The following is a 19,897-nucleotide window of genomic DNA, read 5'->3' on the forward strand; positions in this document are numbered from 1 at the left end:
TCCCTGGTGTATCGCCATGCAACTTATCTACCAGAGGTTGATAAGCCATAGAAATCTTATGAAGGTGCTTACGTTAGTTGGCTCATACCTAGCGGTTTAGAACGCCTGAGTTACAAACAGGGTTCAATTCCAAAAAAGGGCCACCAGTGATAACCGGAATGGTATTCAACCTTAAATTGCTCTCTGCAACGGGCATGTCTCCAGTTGTGGCATTTCCTTGCCACAGTGATCAGATAAGTCCACCCAAAATCACAGTGCCCATATTTGTATAACACTGGCTTCTGAAAACACGGACTGCTTCTGCTCTCAGTAAGCTAAGCAGACAGCATACTTGATTTTCGAGGATTCACTCACACATTCCATTCACTGCAGGGTGTTGGCAGGTCTGTGTTACGATTGGTACGCACTTTGGTGTTTGATTAGTCTTCACCACTTTCTATAAACCAGCAATTGTTCTCTTTTACCTGCTGCTTGCTTTTAATTAGTTTAAATGGCATGTCTTAGGCTGACCAAAAAGGTGATACGCCTCAGAAGAAGACAGTTACTGGAACAGCAGCTGATCTTAGGAGACTCAGTCTCGCTGACGCTAAAAAGATTCTCAGAGACAAGGGATTTCCTGAAGCTGAGGTGAGTGGATATGCAGTCATTTGATGCACTACCTTGATGGATGGTCGTAAAAGATTATGATCATGATATACCATGATAGTTTATATACCATGATAGTCTATATACCATGATAACCTATATACCATGATAACCTATATAGCATGATAAACTATATAGCATGGTAGTCTATATACCATGATAATGTATATATCATAATAGTCTACATAGCATGATAGTCTATATAGTAGTGCTGCACGATATCTTTGCATGTACATTCGATTATTTTGTCTCAAAATATATTGAATATCGAAGAATATCGAACATTGGAGTTGTCTTCTTTCGATATATAGTTTTAGGCTTTAACATGAACGATATGAGAGGATATCGGTTAATATCGGTTACAATAAAGAGAATAGACAACTCCCTTTTTGCAAAATATAATACGCCGATATTTCGATAAAATATCAGCTTCGATATTCCTATCGACTTAAAAACTGACCAAATATAAAATCATTCACTGAAATATATCGTCATGTCGAATTATATGGTGTTATCGTGCAGCACTACTATATAGCATGATTATTTATATACCATGATAAATAATAACCTATATAGCATGATTGTCTATATAGCATGAAGGTCTATATAGCATAATCGTCTATATAGCATGATAGTCTATATAGCATGATAGTCGTTTTAGTATATTAGTCATTTTCATCTCATTTTAGACACACACTAACCTGTACAAAATTTTGCGAACAATTTCTCGCAGTATTGCTTGTTGTAAGTACAGTATATATCTCAGGCAACAACAGGCCAGTTTTTAGGTATTGCTTGATTTTATACTCCATGGTTTATAACAAAACTACATGTACTTACACCATGAATATATGAGAGTATCTTTTGGAAAGACTTCATTGAACTGATACAGTTTCTATAGGTCAAGAGGTCAAGGCATACTATACAATCATTCTACTGCTCACTAACATCTACCATCGCTTGTAGGTCACTATGTGAATTATGTTTTTCTTCGAATGTTCGGCTTCTGTTCTATGTAATTCATCTAACATCAACCATTGCTTATGTTTGTAGATAAAGAAACTATCGAGATGGGAAGTAATAGATTGTGTTCGTACTATGTCTACCCATGAGGCCAAGGCTGGGGAGGAGGGCGATATGACACGTTTTGCTCGTGGTATGTAAATTCTACTCTATTCTGTGTTTGTATCATCGTGTTAGCTATTCCTACTACTGGCTGTTACTACTACTAGCTGTTACCACTACTAGCTGTTACCACTACTAGCTGTTACTACTACTAGCTGTTACCACTACTAGCTGTTACTACTACTAGCTGTTACCACTACTAGCTGTTACCACTACTAGCTGTTACCACTACCAACTAGTTATTACTACTACTAGCTGTCACTACTACTAGCAATAGTAGCGGTGATTTGATTAATCATATACTAGTAATCAATCCTAGTTTTATGACAAATCACTTCAGGAAACCGACAGAGCGTAGCTGAGCATCAAGAGCGGTACAAGGAAGAGTGTCAGAGGTTGTTTGACCTCCAGAACAAAATACTTGGCTCTGAAGAGGTCCTCTCTACAGATGAGGAGGGTTCAGACTCGGGCAGTGAGGATCTTGACTATGATGAAATGGGAAAGAATATTGAGAACATTCTCACCAACAAAAAGAGCAGCAGTCAGGTTCGTTCTTTGTTTTTTTGATCATCACTGTCACAAACTTCGTGATGGTCAGTATTTGTGTGACTTGTAATACACACTGACTGTAGAAGGCTTTGTCCAGGTGCAATTAATGTAGGATATAGGTACAACAACTGTTTGAAATTTCTGTCTCGGCCACCTTAGAGACAGCAGGAGAAGTCTTACAAGCTGGGCATGTCTGCAATGACCTGGAAAATGTTGTGGTTATGACAGATTTAGACAAGTAGGTAAAATGGTTGACATTTACACACCATGCTACTAGAATATGATTATTTTATGGTGTAAACTGTATAAGTACAAAAAGGGAGCTGCCTTGGCTCAGTGGTTAGGGCACCGTTGGTGGTTGCTTGTTTGTTCAAGTCAGACAAGGACCACCAGGATTGCGGTGGTGTTAAAAACGACACCAACAACACATTGCTCCTTTGCCAAATCTCATGGTCACAATAAATCCTACATCAGGCGGATGACCATTTGTGGTGGCGACCTTTAATGGGAAACGCCGAAAGTAGAAGAACGACGGCGTAAGTTTAGCCGGTCTATTGTATAGAAATGGTGTAAAAGAACCGACAGAGTTTCTCTACTCGCTCCACAAGGAAACAAACCACTCGAGTGCAAGGCAATGAATGTATATATTTCTCAAATATATAATAATACAGTTAAGAGTAGTGCGCATACAATCAACTGCACAGAATGAGACTTCCAGGCGCTCTGCCCTTCATCGTTTCTGCACCGTCTGTTATAGCTTTTCACCCTGGCTTGGCTCCACCCCTCGGTAGCACGGTCGACTCGGTAGCCGACTCTCAGTCCATCAGGTATCACCGGGGGCTGTATCGTCTGCTGAGTTGGGGCTCGGCTTGGTCATGCTGTCAGTCACCTCGGGGTCGGCTTATCTCTTGGATCCACCTTTGGTCTCGGCGATCGTTCACCACAATGACGGGAGGATTTGTGTGTATTTTTCTGGCGAGAAACCTTCTTCAAAAAAGTTATGTTTTGATATTATTTAATACTTTTTCTTTAGTTGAGCAAAGAGAAGGAAGAGGCGGAGCTTAAACAGCTTCATAAAACACTTATGGATCCAAAGGGGAAGGACTCTAAACTTAATGAGTCCGCTTCAAGTCAGGACCTGAATTCGGAAGGCAAGGCTATAGTTCGCAAACTTAAAATAACAAGAACTTTTGAAAATGAAAATGGAGGTGAGTAACCATGTTTACGTAGTGGTTTTGAATACACGGCGTGTTGAGTTGTTGCCTGGAAATCGAGTGCTGCTGGTTTCAAGTAAGCTCGCTGGACACCAGTCACAAGAGTCATTACCATGGCTCTTGTGACTGGCCATTACCAAGGCCATCTATAAATAGCCTGCTCTGTTTGCAGACAAGTACACTAGAAGTGAGATAGTCACCAAACCGCTCGTCATCGAGGCATACCTGAAGATAAAGAAGACTCGATCTAAAGAATTCATGTTAGTATTTTCCTCCATTTTGCTTGCTCCTGGTAAAACCTTCCAGAACATTAAGTGAAAGATGCGTGTTCATAATGTGTCTCCTAATGAGCTTTGCATGTAAATTAGTCTTTGAAGGTCTCACCACAGTATGTTTTGACAGCAATGCATGCTACAGTTTGTCTTAACAGCATTTTGTAGATTAGTGTGTTATACATACTTGCACATTGTGTCTTGTACATGTACCATGTCAGTGGAGTCTTCTACTTGTACCATTTCAGTGGTGTCTTCTACATGTACCATGTCAGTGGTGTCTTCTACATGTACCATGTCAGTGGTGTCTTCTACATGTACCATGTCAGTGGTGTCTTCTACATGTACCATGTCAGTGGTGTCTTGCACATGTACCATGTCAATGGTGTCTTGTACATGTACCATGTCAATGGTGTCTTGTACATGTACCATGTCAATGGTGTCTTGTACATGTACTATGTCAGTGGTGTCTTCTACATGTACCATGTCAGTGGTGTCTTGTACATGTACCATGTTAGTGGTGTCTTGTACATGTACTATGTCAGTGGTGTCTTGTACATGTACCATGTCAGTGGTGCATGTTGCCACATGCACCGTTTGATTCAGTGGTGTACAAGACACCACTGACCGTACGATGTCAGTGGTGTCTTGTACATGTACTATTTGAGTCATGCACTCTGAATGGATCAGAGCATGTTTATTGTAACCTGAATTCAGACTGTCCAACAGTGTGTCACTAATCATCAGTTGCTGTATTTAACACCACATGTTAAATGTTAATGAGGCAAATATTAGTAAAATCTATTTGTACAGAATTAAATTTTTAGTAATCAAATAATATAATAAATCCTCACATGTATTATCTGGGTTAATACTTATTACTATAGGACCTGCCGCCATAGAGTTATCAGTGTGCTATAGGGCCTGCCGCCATAGAGTTATCAGTGTGCTAGACTACATGACTACCAAGACTAACATGTTTGAAAAAGAGCACTTGCTGTGACTTGTCAAAAACTGAAAGCAATCTATTTGTGGAAAAAATCAATTTGAGAACTACTATAACTTTTCACTACTTAATAATAATTGTCTTACTTATCAGCTGGAGCTCTGAACATAGATTTTTCTTGCATCCCTTAGTCAGATTTACACACTTGTGACTAGTAAACCGGCTACATTGACTTACACGTAGAATAGTGTAAGTCATGGTGGAACGCTACTTGGCATATGTTTTTGTAGAGTATCATTCGCGAGTATGGATGAAGTGCAGAAGGAAGAGATGAAAAGAGAGAGGAGGAGACTTCAAGAGCAGCTGCGAAGAATCAAACGGAATGAAGAGAAACTGAATCAGGCGATATCTACATCACCCACTCTCGCTGCCTCGATGCTGGCTAAGAAAAAAAAGAAGGAGAATGCAAAGGATATTAAGGTGAGAGACATAGTTTTTTCTCTCCGTGTGGTGATAGTCAACTGAACTCGGGCTGTTGTGTGGCAACATGCACAGTTTGTATTATAATGACTAGTATGGTTGGTAATCATGTGCACCGTGAGAAATTGTCATGAGTAATCAGTATGTACATAATTATCCAGTGAAGTGGTAAGGCGGCCGAGTAGTGTAGGGGTTAGTGCGCCAGCTTGTAAAATAGAGTGTCCGAGTTCAATTTTCGTGTAAGGCAATTTTTTTGCTAAAGCTGTTACCGTGGCTTCGTATGTACAGAGGGACACGGCTCTTATTATAGCAAAGACTAGCTCAACGCCCTGTTGTGTGAGTAATAAAAAAGCTTTTGCAGAGAAAATTATTTTTTAATCATCATATACAACATTTACCATTTTAGCTTTTAAATGAGGTGTTTTATTTATTTCCGTATACTGTGTTTGTTTATGCGTATCATGTTTACTTCTGTGTAATTCATACTGTACTGGCTGCAGTGCCTACTACAACTGTATACTGATTGCAATAGTCTTGTTGGCCATGTGAGTTTAAGCTGTCTTTTCGGGTATGGGCATTTTTCTATTATGGCTTCGAGCATAACGCTAGCTGCAGTGGTGAGCGTAAAGCCATGAAAGGTTGGCATGTGTAATAACTACATGCCCAATTTATTTCATATCATAGGCAGTTGGACAGCGTAGTGTAATGGCTAAATGCGTGTCAGCAGAACTGGAGGTTCTGAGTTCAAATTCAGTGCGAAGTGAGTTAATTTATAAAACCATCTCAATAACTGGACACACGGAGAGACAAACAGACAAACGTTGAGATTTATATAGATATATATATATTTAGTAAAGATTGTTTTTTACACAGACATGGCCAATGAAATGGGGGCGTTACACTGTTGCTAAAGCATATACATGTATAAGGAAGTCTTAGAGCAGGGGTTCCCAACCAGGGAGGAATTCCCACCAGGGGGGGAAATTTGAACAGAGAGGTGTTTGATTGGATAAATTCTTAATTTATGTCTTGCAGTGCATTTAAAATTTTGGTTTTATTTATAACACTAGTTGCTAATAATGATCTACTAGTCAGAACCCAGATATATGTGAACACATCCATCCAGATTTTGATTGGATAGTAAATTAACCTAGTCATAAACCAATTCACAGCCACGCTGGAGGTCATGTATTGTTGTGTGTTGTATGTGTGCTGTATAAAACTTTATATTATGCTGTTATATGTTTAGATATGTACAATAAAATGGGATTATAATTTGTATCGGCTGTTTTTAGTCATGTGAGTTAAAAGTGTGGGTTGAATCAAATTTATGAAAAGGCATAAGGGGGAACTGAATGAAAAAGGTTGGGAACCCCTGTCTTAGTGTGAGTTCTATGATCTATTTTAATCTAAATAGTGTACGGTGAAACTTCTAGATATAAATTTATTTCATGCTTTGACCTGTTTCATATATTAAAGTTGGCAGTTGCCAACTGTTATTGCCAGCTGTAACAGTTATTATGGCAATTGCCGGCTACCAATTGCCACGTTCTTGCTGTCATCAGCAGCGAGAAAACATTTCGTGATCGCTAGTTTTAAGGTATATTGTCTTACAGCTCAAATGTGGTGCTTGTGGACAAGTTGGTCATATGAGAACGAACAAGGAATGTCCGCAATGGGCAACTAGGATGGGCGGTGTACTGAATACCAGTGGGAATGCAAGCGGAGGTACTTTGCCTTCTGTCAATGTTGCTCTCACAGTGGAAGAGGAAGAAGATGCAGAGAAGGAAGTGATCAATACTGATGAAAACCTCGTGCAGATAGAAGGTTAGCATGTGATTTCAAATGAAATACAAGTGCTCAAGCGCCGGGTTCTTAGCTACTGCACCTTCTATATTTAAAGACGAACTTGCCCAAAACTTTAGTAAATGTTATCAGAAAGTATCGGTATTTTTCTAAGATTTACAATTGTTTTTAATGTTTGAGGTGATTTGACTGCCAGGATGTTTAAAGTTAAAATCGATAAAGCTTGATCGCGATAAAGACACTCGGATAATGAGAAAGTGCGATTATGATATCTATAGTTGAAAGAGATCGACTTATAAAGACGCATAACGCTGCAACTTGAACGCAATAGCCGATCTCGACTATTGCAATGATAACAACTAGTGATGTCATTTTGAACCTATCTTTCTTTCTGAGCATTTTAACTGCGATCAGGTTTTGTCGATTTTAACTTGAAACGTCATGGCTGTCAGATCACTTCAAACATAAAAAACAATCACGAATGATAGAAAAATACCGATACTTTCTGATAAAATCTACAAAAAAATTGTGTAAGTTCATATTTGATGAACATAAACATGGTGAAAGCCATAAAGGAGCTTAACTAAAACCTACTAGTGAACTTGCTAGTGAACCTACTAGTGAACCTACTAGTGAACCTACTAGTGAACCTACTAGTGAACCTGCTAGTGAACCTACTAGTGAACCAACTAGTGAACCTACTAGTGAACCTACCAGTGAACCTGCTAGTGAACCTACTAGTGAACCTACTAGTGAACCTACTAGTGAACCTACTAGTGAACCTACTAGTGAACCTGCTAGTGAACCTACTAGTGAACCAACTAGTGAACCTACTAGTGAACCTACCAGTGAACCTGCTAGTGAACCTACTAGTGAACCTACTAGTGAACCTACTAGTGAACCTACTAGTGAACCTACTAGTGAACCTGCTAGTGAACCTACTAGTGAACCAACTAGTGAACCTACTAGTGAACCTACCAGTGAACCTGCTAGTGAACCTACTAGTGAACCTACTAGTGAACCTACTAGTGAACCTACTAGTGAACCTACTAGTGAACCTGCTAGTGAACCTACTAGTGAACCAACTAGTGAACCTACTAGTGAACCTACTAGTGAACCTGCTAGTGAACCTACTAGTGAACCTACTAGTGAACCTACTAGTGAACCTACTAGTGAACCTGCTAGTGAACCTACTAGTGAACCAACTAGTGAACCTACTAGTGAACCTACTAGTGAACCTACTAGTGAACCTGCTAGTGAACCTACTAGTGAACCTACTAGTGAACCTACTAGTGAACCTACTAGTGAACCTGCTAGTGAACCTACTAGTGAACCAACTAGTGAACCTACTAGTGAACCTACCAGTGAACCTGCTAGTGAACCTACTAGTGAACCTACTAGTGAACCTACTAGTGAACCTACTAGTGAACCTACTAGTGAACCTGCTAGTGAACCTACTAGTGAACCAACTAGTGAACCTACCAGTGAACCTGCTAGTGAACCTACTAGTGAACCTACTAGAGAACCTACTAGTGAACCTATTAGTGAACCTACTAGTGAACCTACTAGTGAACTTACCAGTGAACTTACTAGTGAACCTAATAGTGAACCTACTAGTGAACCTGCTAGTGAACCTACTAGTGAACCTACTAGTGAACCTGCTAGTGAACCCACCAGTGAACTTACCAGTGAACTTACTAGTGAACCTACTAGTGAACCTGCTAGTGAACCTACTAGTGAACTTGCTAGTGAACCTACTAGTGAACCTACTAGTGAACCTACTAGTGAACCTACTAGTGAACCTACTAGTGAACCTGCTAGTGAACCTACTAGTGAACCAACTAGTGAACCTACTAGTGAACCTACTAGTGAACCTGCTAGTGAACCTACTAGTGAACCTACTAGAGAACCTACTAGTGAACCTATTAGTGAACCTACTAGTGAACCTACTAGTGAACTTACCAGTGAACTTACTAGTGAACCTACTAGTGAACCTACTAGTGAACCTGCTAGTCAACCCACTAGTGAACCTGCTAGTGAACCTACTAGTGAACCTACTAGTGAACCTACTAGTGAACCTACTAGTGAACCTACTAGTGAACCTACCAGTGAACTTACCAGTGAACTTACTAGTGAACCTACTAGTGAACCTACTAGTGAACCTACTAGTGAACCTACTAGTGAACCTACTAGTGAACCTACCAGTGAACTTACCAGTGAACTTACCAGTGAACCTACTAGTGAACCTACTAGTGAACCTACCAGTGAACCTACTAGTGAACCTATTAGTGAACCTACCAGTGAACTTACCAGTGAACTTACTAGTGAACCTACTAGTGAACCTACTAGTGAACCTACTAGTAAACCTACTAGTGAACCTACTAGTGAACCTGCTAGTGAACCTACTGGTGAACCTACTAGTGAACCTACCAGTGAACCTACTAGTGAACCTACTAGTGAACCTACCAGTGAACTTACCAGTGAACTTACTAGTGAACCTGCTAGTGAACCTACTAGTGAACCTACTAGTGAACCTACTAGTGAACCTACTAGTGAACCAACTAGTGAACCTACTAGTGAACCTACTAGTGAACCAACTAGTGAACCTACTAGTGAACCTACTAGTAAACCTGCTAGTGAACCTACTAGTGAACCTACTAGTGAACCTACTAGTCAACCCACTAGTGAGCCTACTAGTGAACTTACTAGTGAGCCTACCAGTGAACCTACTAGTGAACCTACTAGTCAACCTACTAGTCAACCTACTAGTCAACCTACTAGTGAGCCTACTAGTGAACTTACTAGTGAGCCTACCAGTGAACCTACCAGTGAACCTACCAGTGAAACTACCAGTGAACCTACTAGTGAACCTACCAGTGAACCTACCAGTGAACCTACCAGTGAACCTACATAAATGTTCATAATTCCTGTCTCCCTGTGGAGTAACGTAATCTAAATAACGAGTGTCTGTAACTCTTTGAAAAGAATAAAACTAGTTTGAGCTATCATTTTGAGCTAGTTTGAGCCTCATCGCATACTTTCATGGATGAACATCGCCAATATTTTGTGAATTCTGATTTCATGCACTGGGCATTTATTGACAAACATTGCGATATGGTACAGTGCCTAGCATTTAGTCCATTTGTTTATGCGTACCTGTTGTTTAGATGTACCAATATTTATGGCTACATTTTTGTACTTGTGTGTGCATTGCGTGTATAGTACTCAGTAACTCTAATTTGGTTTATGTATATATTTATATGTTGGAGTTATCCTCTTTTTATGTTATATTTAGTTATATTTACCTCCAAGGAAGAGCCGGTGAGCCTCATCTGCGCTTAGATTGAGAATTAAAAGTAAATTTGTTATTGATTAAACTTAAATCTGAAGCTGTCTACTATTAACTCTTTCACTACTGCGCTAAATTCACTATTCGGACCAAATTAATTCAAACGGATACCGCGATATACCGCTAGTATTTATGCAATATCTTGAGAATGAATGCAGATTTTGTTTTACTGTAAAATACATCTTATTCAGAACAAAATTCGATACCAGATAAGTATAAAATAGTTTTGTGAATCCCACTCTTGCAATTTTTCAGACGCTTGCATTGAACGCATGCTGTGAATTCTTTATTGCCATGACGATAGCGGTCTGGTTTTTCTGTTTTGAAAAATAATTAGAATCGGAATTGCTGAGCAAAATCTTTTTTGACTTGTTGCACATGATTGGCAAAAAGGGTTAGAAACAAAATTTGATTGGGCTAGCTAATGTGTAGGCTTCATAATGAAAAAAAAGTGAAACCCTTTTGATATGCCGATATATCAGCTTACGGTCTGTACTTCTATTACCACGATAGCCGATACATCGGCTTACGGTCTGTACTTCTATTACCACGATAGCCGATACATCGGCTTACGGTCTGTACTTCTATTACCACGATAGCCGATACATCGGCTTACGGTCTGTACTTCTATTACCACGATAGCCGATACATCGGCTTACGGTCTGTACCTCTATTACCACGGTAGCCGATACATCGGCTTACGGTCTGTACTTCTATTACCACGATAGCCGATACATCGGCTTACGGTCTGTACTTCTATTACCACGATAGCCGATACATCGGCTTACGGTCTGTACTTCTATTACCACGATAGCCGATACATCGGCTTACGGTCTGTACTTCTATTACCACGATAGCCGATACATCGGCTTACGGTCTGTACTTCTATTACCACGATAGCCGATACATCGGCTTACGGTCTGTACTTCTATTACCACGATAGCCGATACATCGGCTTACGGTCTGTAGATCTATTACCATGATAGCCGATACCTCGGCTTACGGTAGCGAAAGAGTTAAGAAACCTTAAATTTTAAAGTGTGCGAATGCTTACATTTATGAGTGCGGTTATTCGTTTATTCTCTGTTTGTTTAGGAATTGTTTATCCTGTATTTGTAGTATAATTGATCGATGCAGCGTTCATGCTCCGATAAGGACTAAACTGATTTTTCAAAAATAAAAGATTGCTTTAGGCATCATCAAATGCTAAATTATCCTTGAAACTAGGGGCCTGTAAAAGGACTGTCTGGTAAGACATTACATTTTGGTCAGAGTTCCTTTTGATTCTGCATTTTAGGAACCAAAGTGGTACTCTCCAAACAGCTTGTCGAGCACGCCGATAAATTGAAGAAGCAGACATTAACCCTAAAGTTTCCCAAGAAGCTGCCGAGAAAAGAGAAGGACTCCAAAGGTCACGGAAAGCTCAAGCGTAAAGCTTCCAATGCTCCTCATTGCGACTACCTCACAGTAAGCGGTATTCTCCAGCTCTCACCAGCAAACTGCAACTTTCAGCTCTAGTCTCAGAGCTGATGTAAGCGATATGGGTACAGTCATACCTCGACATACGAACTTAATGCGCTCTGGGACTAAGCTCGTATGTCAATTCTCTCATATCTCGAATCAATCTTGCCTATATAAAGTTACTAAAGACAAATTAATCCGTTCTTACACTCTGAACAAGAACCACCTAAACCAAGATATTACCATGGAAAAACATGTTTTTGCATGCTCTAATTTACCAGTTACACTCACAGAGTAATAAATGCCTATTTAGTGGTTATGATCTGCAATAAAATGTAACATTACTATGTACAGTACGATATGGAGTTCTTGGAGACAGATGGTAACTGCTAAGGGTGGTGTGTGAGACCCTTCACGGCAACACATTCGGTACACAAGACTTTTGTGACGCTACGTAATATGACATAAACTTTATATTTAACTTAAATGAATTTAGCTGACTAAACACCCACTTGATAGTCAGTTTTAATTTTACACTGAACTTAATTCTAATTCCATTTTCACTTTTTGTTCTTCCGACTTGGCACTTTGCCTCACTCTCGCCTTCACTTTTAACCAGCCTTTTTAAAACTTCTCAACCTGATCTGACAAGAAAGATCGAGCTATGCTGTTCTCTCGTAAGCGGCCTCTCGCATAATCAGCAACGTAGCAGCCGTATCGAGAACCGTCTCGTATGCTCGTATCTCAAATTTGTCTCATATCTCAAGACACAAATTTGCTTGGAATTTCCCTTTTATTTTAAATTTCCTGTATGTTGGGACACTCGTATGTCAAGGTATGACTGTATTAGGAATAGGCCGTGCTTTGGGCTGGATACCATACTCTTAGCATATTAGTTATAGGTCTTGCTGTTGACAGCATACTTCAGCTCTCAGCTCATTGGCTATAGGTCTTGTTGACAGCATACTTCAGCTCTCAGCTCATTGGTTATAGGTATTGCCGTTGACAGCATGCTTCAGCTCTCAGCTCATTGGCGGCTATAGGTCTTGCTGTTGGTAGCATACTTCAGGACATTGGTCATTGGTTCTGCTGTAATCTGTACATCATATCTTAATACATGTTGACATGAGGGTTGCAGTAAGCGGTGCTCTCTGATTTCGTAGTCATTACCTACAGTGTAAAGGATAAGTTCAAAGCACCAGAATAGACTGTATTTTAAACTGGAAATATTAAACTTTCACAAATCATTTTAGAGAGTCATAATAGGATCTTGTCCTAATTATTATGAATTTACAAAGTGTTCTGATACAGTTATGTCCAGCCACATATATCAGTTCTATTTGGGTAAGAACTGAATACTTGCTTAATTAATTAATTTGACAAACAAACATTACAATCGAAGTAGCGTGTTGACATTGTCTGATTGTCCATTAATTTCCTAGATGTTTGACAACTAGCTTCTCCATCACCGTAAACTTTGATTGGATAATGGTGGGACAACTCTGTTAATGTTTTATAATATTTGAAATTCTTCGTGAGTGAGTTGGCAGGCTTGTGTTAATTTTTCTGATGTAACTAAGCGCAGTGATCAGTATCTTCTATTTAGTAATATATATGCAAATGTACGTTATTTACTGTAGCTCTGCATTACTGCTATTATACTTTTATATTCTAACCTCGCCAGTACCCATCGCTTCCCAGTAAATACAAGAGAGTATTTATATCATTTTTAGATGTATTTATTGGGAATAAATAAGTTTATTCATTTATTAGTAAATAAATAATAAATTTTTTTATAAGTAAATATTTATTTAAATATTTGTTTATTTAAATGAATATATTTATTTAAATAAGTACATAAATTTATTTATTCATTTCAAATAAATCAATGTTTATTGAAATATTTAAATAAATATTTATTTAAATGTTTAAGTATATATTTAAATAGATATTTTTTAAATAGGTATTGTTTAAACAAAAATCGTATTTTTAGCGGCATCTTTGAGCCTTATTATAGAATTCTCAAATTCTGCTGTAAATATTAGATTTCCACTAGTCCCACTAGTTGCTAGGCATATACATCTAAGTATTTGTATAAAGGTTGTGCAGTTCTAAAAGGATTTAGTGATAGAATTGCTAACATTAGTATTTTTTTACTATTGCTGGTTTGTGACTGCGATATCTTATTTACACAAATTCTTTTATAATATCCAGAGACCTAACAAGGTGGCCCATCGAAGGAGAGCCGATCCTCTGGTCAGCCTTTGTTCCATATTTGAAGGCATTATTTCAGAGTTGAAGGAGATTCCAGATGTAAGTAACCTTGTATGTTACACAGACTGAAGGATTGGATAACCATTTGTAAGGATTAAAAATAATAGGGAGTATTTGCTGTTAGTGGGACTATTTTCTGTAATGCCCCATCATGCTTCAGGTAGAAAAACATTTTTGTAAAGTGAAAAAAGCAAAATTAGGTTGCATCCCAAAAAATATTTCTTGCGGAATGTTTCTTTACTGTTTTTGTTAGTATAGCAGTGGTATTCTAGGTTTGTTACATAAATTTCTTTGGACCAGGTAGACTGAGGCTGTCAGCACGCATTGCAGTATGTTACTTAGCACTCGCAGTTCAACAGCATGGTTGTGCTTTTTATAAGTTGAATAACCCAGAGCTCATTGAAATGCCGGAGTTTTTTGCTCTTTAAAGACACAATTTCACTAAATGTAAAGCTCATCTTGTGGAGGTTTGAATAATATGCCATGCAAGACAAACAATCAACTCCTGCAGATATAGAATGGTTCTATGAAAAGATAATCAGTGAAATTTGGCTTGATCTGCAAGGGATTGACTGTTGTAGTCTATGGAGATTTGCTTCATTTCATCTGTCTGTTTTCGATTTTCTGACAAATTGTTGTTCAGTCATCGTCTTTCTAAACAATAAGGTTCATTGAGTTTGACATATTTTGCGTATGAGAAATATAATAGCTTTAGCATTATGAAAAGTCAAAATGAATTTTGTTAGTGTACCAATGATGGAGAAGATAGTAGAGGTACATAGGTAGAGGATAGTAGAGGTACATGTACATAGGTAGAGGTATAATAGTAGAGGTACATAGGTAGAGGTATAGTAGAGGTACATAGGTAGATCTATAGTAGAGGTACATAGGATAGTAGAGGTACATAGGTAGAGGATAGTAGAGGATAGTAGAGGTACATAGGTAGAGGATAGTAGAGGTACATGTACATAGGTAGAGGTATAATAGTAGAGGTACATAGGTAGAGGTATAGTAGAGGTACATAGGATAGTAGAGGTACATAGGTAGAGGATAGTAGAGGTACATAGGTAGAGGATAGTAGAGGTACATAGGATAGTAGAGGTACATAGGTAAAGGATAGTAGAGGTACATAGGAAGATAGTAGAGGTACATAGGAAGATAGTAGAGGTACATAGGAAGATAGTAGAGGTACATAGGAAGATAGTAGAGGTACATAGGAAGATAGTAGAGGTACATAGGAAGATAGTAGAGGTACATAGGAAGATAGTAGAGGTACATAGGAAGATAGTAGAGGTACATAGGAAGATAGTAGAGGTACATAGGAAGATAGTAGAGGTACATAGGAAGAGGTATAGTAGAGGTACATAGGAAGATAGTAGAGGTACATAGGAAGATAGTAGAGGTACATAGGAAGATAGTAGAGGTACATAGGAAGATAGTAGAGGTACATAGGAAGATAGTAGAGGTACATAGGAAGATAGTAGAGGTACATAGGAAGATAGTAGAGGTACATAGGAAGATAGTAGAGGTACATAGGAAGATAGTAGAGGTACATAGGAAGATAGTAGAGGTACATAGGAAGATAGTAGAGGTACATAGGAAGAGGTATAGTAGAGGAACGAAAAAGGAACAAAAAAGGAACGAAAAAAGAAATATGATAAGTAAAGAAACGGCTCAAGTAAAGATGGCCTTAAAATAATCTTTATTTAGACCAGCAATAAAATAATCCCTTCCTATTTCTAGCGTAGAATTACTAATCTGATTCGTGTTCATCTCATGCTGCAGTCACACCTGTTCCACCTGCCAGTCAGTTCACGGGAGGTCATTGACTATTATCGCATCATTACCAAGCCCATGGACTTACAAACTCTTAAAACTAACGTAAGGAACAGAAAGTATGAGAGTCGTGCTGCTTTTCTCGAGGATGTCCACCTCATCTACACCAACAGTCAGACATACAACGGGGAAAAGAATGTCCTGACCTTCACAGCTCGCAAGATGCTTGACCTGACACTGCACAGGTTCGCAGAGGTTAGTAGCAAGTATTTATTGATAGGGTATAAGTTTGAGGGAGTTTGGGGCTACAGTTGCAAAAACTCATATCGAACCCAAAGGCTATTTTTTTAATTTCACCAATCTGTCATTAAAAGTGGTAAGCTGATTCTGATAAATAAACTTAGTACTTGCTGTCACATACATGTGTTTCTTACATAAGTACTAGCGAAATGCCCGGCGTTGCACGGGTTTTGAAAATCAGCTTATAGACGGTGACAGGTAATGTAGTTGCCTGCCACTTGCCATTAGCTTGGCACATTGCCAATGGCTAATTTGAGTAAGTTAGTAATTTGAATAAACTTACTAATAAAAGCTGTAAGAGCAAGCATAAAATGTGGTTGCGCCGCTACACAGAGCGGTATGCGTATTTTCACCCACACAATGCCATACAGTATATCGTCCGGTGAAACCATCAACCTCGCGTAGCTCAATTGGTAAGATATTTGCCTGGTGAATGTGAGGTTTTGAGATCAAATCCAGCATGGAACGGGTGTTTCATGCTGGATGTGATCTCGAAACCGCTCGAGGAATGAAACATCAATTTCATTCCTCGGGAGGTTTTTGCATTTGAGGAATGAAATGGATGTTTCATTCCTAAATCTTAATAGCTATAGCTGGACAAACCGAAACACATACACACAAGCACACAAATTTTGAGATTTATATTTATAGTTCCCTGATATATCCTCACATTTCCAATCATGCCTATTATTGTTGCATCCATGTTCAGTCTATTGTATTTGCAGAAATTGTGATCAGTGTATAATAGTGTCACCTCTATCTTACGCTTGCTAGCAGGTGGTCGGCCCCAGTCGATAATAATGTGAGTTACTTTTGTAGAAAGAAGACAAGTTGATGAGACTTGAGAAAGCCATCAATCCTCTATTGGATGATGATGATTTGGTAGCATTCTCCTACGTGCTTGAGAATATAGTAGAGAATCACCTGCACAGCATGCCTAATGTTAGTACCTGAATAGAAATCATTTTGATGCGTCAGTTTGCCTACCTACAGTTTCAGCGTACCAAATGTTAATATATTGCGATGTTAGTTATATGATACAATACTAGTATGGTGCAAGGTCCGTGCTCTGTGACAGATCATCAACTGCGGATGACCTTACTGCGATGCAACAAGGTCATCTGGTGGCGCAGTTGCGAGTGTGCCTAGCTACAAAGCGGATATCCGAGTTTGATTCCCAAGCGAGGCGCTTTTTTCTAACGCTCTTAGCGTGGTTTCGGACAGGCACGGCTGTTATTATAGTAAAGACTAGTATACCGGCACTCCCGTGAGAGATGGTTATGTGTAATAAGTATGTGCATAATTATTCCAGGTGTGGAAAGGTTGTCGAGCGGCGCAGTAATATAGCGCTTGGCTGCGAATCTGAATATCCGTGTTTGATTCCCATGCGGTGCAATTTTCTTTTTTCATACTCTTAGATGGGCGGACATGGCTTTTATTATAAGGAAGACTAGGTGAAGGCCTGGCATATCACTGGTTATAAAATAATTACCCAATGAAATTGAGTAACTTAAGCTAGTAACTTAAGCTAGTATAAATCTTTGCTATAATAAGAGCTGTGTCCGAAATTCTGAAGCCAGCTTGTCAATCCTTACGTTATGTGTCATGATCTCTCATGCAATCATGATCTTCAAGCGTTCTAGTAGTAGCCACTAGTATTTTTGAAGTGCTTCAAGTGTGCGGATTTTATCTGGTATAATGAGTATGTGCGCAATTATTCATTGATATGGCCAGTTGGTTGCATAGTCTAATGGATAGTACGCAAGCCAGCAGACTTGAGGGTTCCGAATTAAACTCCAGTGCGAAGCCGATCTTTTGTTCCTAAAACATTATCGATATAACTGGACATACGAACAACAGACAAACACTAAGATTCATATACAGTGCACCCTCTGGATTCAATTTTAATTCATTTCAAGGCTGGCATCATATGGTGAAAACATCGTATGGAGGGGTATAGAAATCATAGTAATTACATAATGCAAACATCCCCTGGTAAAAATCATCAAAATTTAAAATACTTTTTGTACATATTACAAATTAGTAACAAAATAGTATGCTAATCTATAGTTACCTAAACTATAATTACCTACAGTAACTTAAGTATATTTAGTTTATTTATTGGTTATGATCTGCATTAAAATGTAGCTTGCAATGTGCTGTGCAGTACGTACCATAGAGAGTTCTTACCTTCAAGACAGACGTACGTATAACATAAACTTTGAATTCACTTGAAATAAGTTTAGCTCACTAAACACACATTTAGAGCTAAGTTTTAGTATGTATTTTTAATTATTTTACTGAATTTCAGCTTTTTATCATTAAAATTTCATCACCTATTAGATTCTGGCTTCGTTTTTAATATAACTTTAGCTGATCCCATTAAAACATCTTTCAACCTAAGTTGGCCAGAAAGCCTGAACAATGCTGTTTTTGTAATGAAGTAGATTTTTGTGAGCAGGTTAAGAGAAGTCGTTTGACCACTGATCTTCTGTTTGAAGGGATTGCAACCCCAACTTGGCTACTTGTTCTCGTGTGTAATACTACCGTTTTACACACGAGAATTGCTGAACTGCGAGAAATCGGTCATCGTGTCTTTTGTGAGAATGTTTTTGGTGAACAGCATTTCAGCGTCTTTGTTATTTTGACTTACGTAATAAGCATACCGACTGCCAAATTTGAACTTAGGTGGAAATTTTATTCACCATTTGTATGGTGAAATAAGATTCGTATGGCGAAGTGAAAACATCATCATGTTCCATTTCGTAAGCTGAAAAATCTTATATCAGGGTAATCGTATCCTGAGGGCGCACTGTATATAGATTATGCACTTTCGTAAGATTGATGAGATGTGTTGTAGGTAAGGGCTTTCTTGACTCCGGTAAATAAGAAACAGATAAAGGACTACTATAATGTCATAGCCCATCCCATGGACCTACAGACTCTTATGGAAAATGTGAAGAAACACAAGGTTAGACTTAAGCATTTACTTTAAATAATAAGCTTGTTCTTTCACATCATGTTTCACCACTTGTCACCACTTGTCACCTGTTTCCTCACCTTTTGTTACTGGATGCAAATTGTAGTTTATACTAGCAATAATACTAGCAATCTTATCATCAAACTTATCACATATTTTACTTTGTTACTATTCAGCAAGATTTACTACTATTTACTACTAAATAGTAATATTTACTTTATGTTTTGCTGAGCAATATGATACATTTCACGTAGTATAATTCATCATGCTCTTTTTTACCTACAACCACCTATTAATGTGTTTCACTATTTCTCTATTATCGATAGGTAGTTTTATTGCTAAATTTCATAGTTTATGTATTGTTTGTTATACGTAGAATGTCAAAGTCGAGGATCACAGTCTTAAACACCATGTAATTCATTATCGCCACTCTTTATAGACATATAGACATGGATGTATGTACATGTGGTATGTAGTATGTGTATAGGTGTCACAATGCTTATCCACAGTATCACACTGGGGAGGAATTTCTTGCTGATGTCGAGCTAATCTACACAAACTGTCTCCAGTACAACGGGGAGAAAAGTGAGCTAACAAAAACTGCCTTTGAAGTCTACAAGACGGCTCAAGCCTGCATAGAGGAGAATGCAGAGCAGCTGCGAGAGTATGAAGAAGGAATCAAGGCTAAGCAGGTGAGAGGACTAATTGAGTGATGAATTG

At 38.6% G+C, this 19,897-nt stretch overlaps 2 protein-coding genes across 2 annotated transcripts in view; both read left to right on the top strand.

Annotated features, from left to right (window-relative positions):
• LOC137407243 (transcription initiation factor TFIID subunit 1-like) overlaps window positions 1-19,897 on the top strand; it is a 42,318-nt gene that overhangs the window by 19,347 nt on the left and 3,074 nt on the right. Inside the window, exons 20-32 of the mRNA XM_068093848.1 lie at window positions 505-627; window positions 1,699-1,801; window positions 2,111-2,316; window positions 3,353-3,527; window positions 3,706-3,793; window positions 5,042-5,231; window positions 6,848-7,058; window positions 11,684-11,853; window positions 14,062-14,160; window positions 15,907-16,152; window positions 17,017-17,139; window positions 19,058-19,168; window positions 19,687-19,869. Coding sequence (XP_067949949.1) covers window positions 505-627; window positions 1,699-1,801; window positions 2,111-2,316; window positions 3,353-3,527; window positions 3,706-3,793; window positions 5,042-5,231; window positions 6,848-7,058; window positions 11,684-11,853; window positions 14,062-14,160; window positions 15,907-16,152; window positions 17,017-17,139; window positions 19,058-19,168; window positions 19,687-19,869 — 2,028 coding nt within the window. The remainder of the gene's footprint in view (window positions 1-504; window positions 628-1,698; window positions 1,802-2,110; window positions 2,317-3,352; window positions 3,528-3,705; window positions 3,794-5,041; window positions 5,232-6,847; window positions 7,059-11,683; window positions 11,854-14,061; window positions 14,161-15,906; window positions 16,153-17,016; window positions 17,140-19,057; window positions 19,169-19,686; window positions 19,870-19,897) is intronic.
• LOC137406146 (uncharacterized) lies at window positions 7,287-9,951 on the top strand. Its single transcript, XM_068092676.1, has 2 exons — window positions 7,287-7,294; window positions 7,647-9,951. The coding sequence occupies exons 1-2, from the start codon at window positions 7,287-7,289 to the stop codon at window positions 9,949-9,951; spliced, it is 2,313 nt and encodes a 770-aa protein (XP_067948777.1).

This window comes from Watersipora subatra, chromosome 10 (genome assembly GCF_963576615.1).
Source record: "Watersipora subatra chromosome 10, tzWatSuba1.1, whole genome shotgun sequence".
Lineage (NCBI taxonomy): Eukaryota > Metazoa > Bryozoa > Gymnolaemata > Cheilostomatida > Watersiporidae > Watersipora > Watersipora subatra.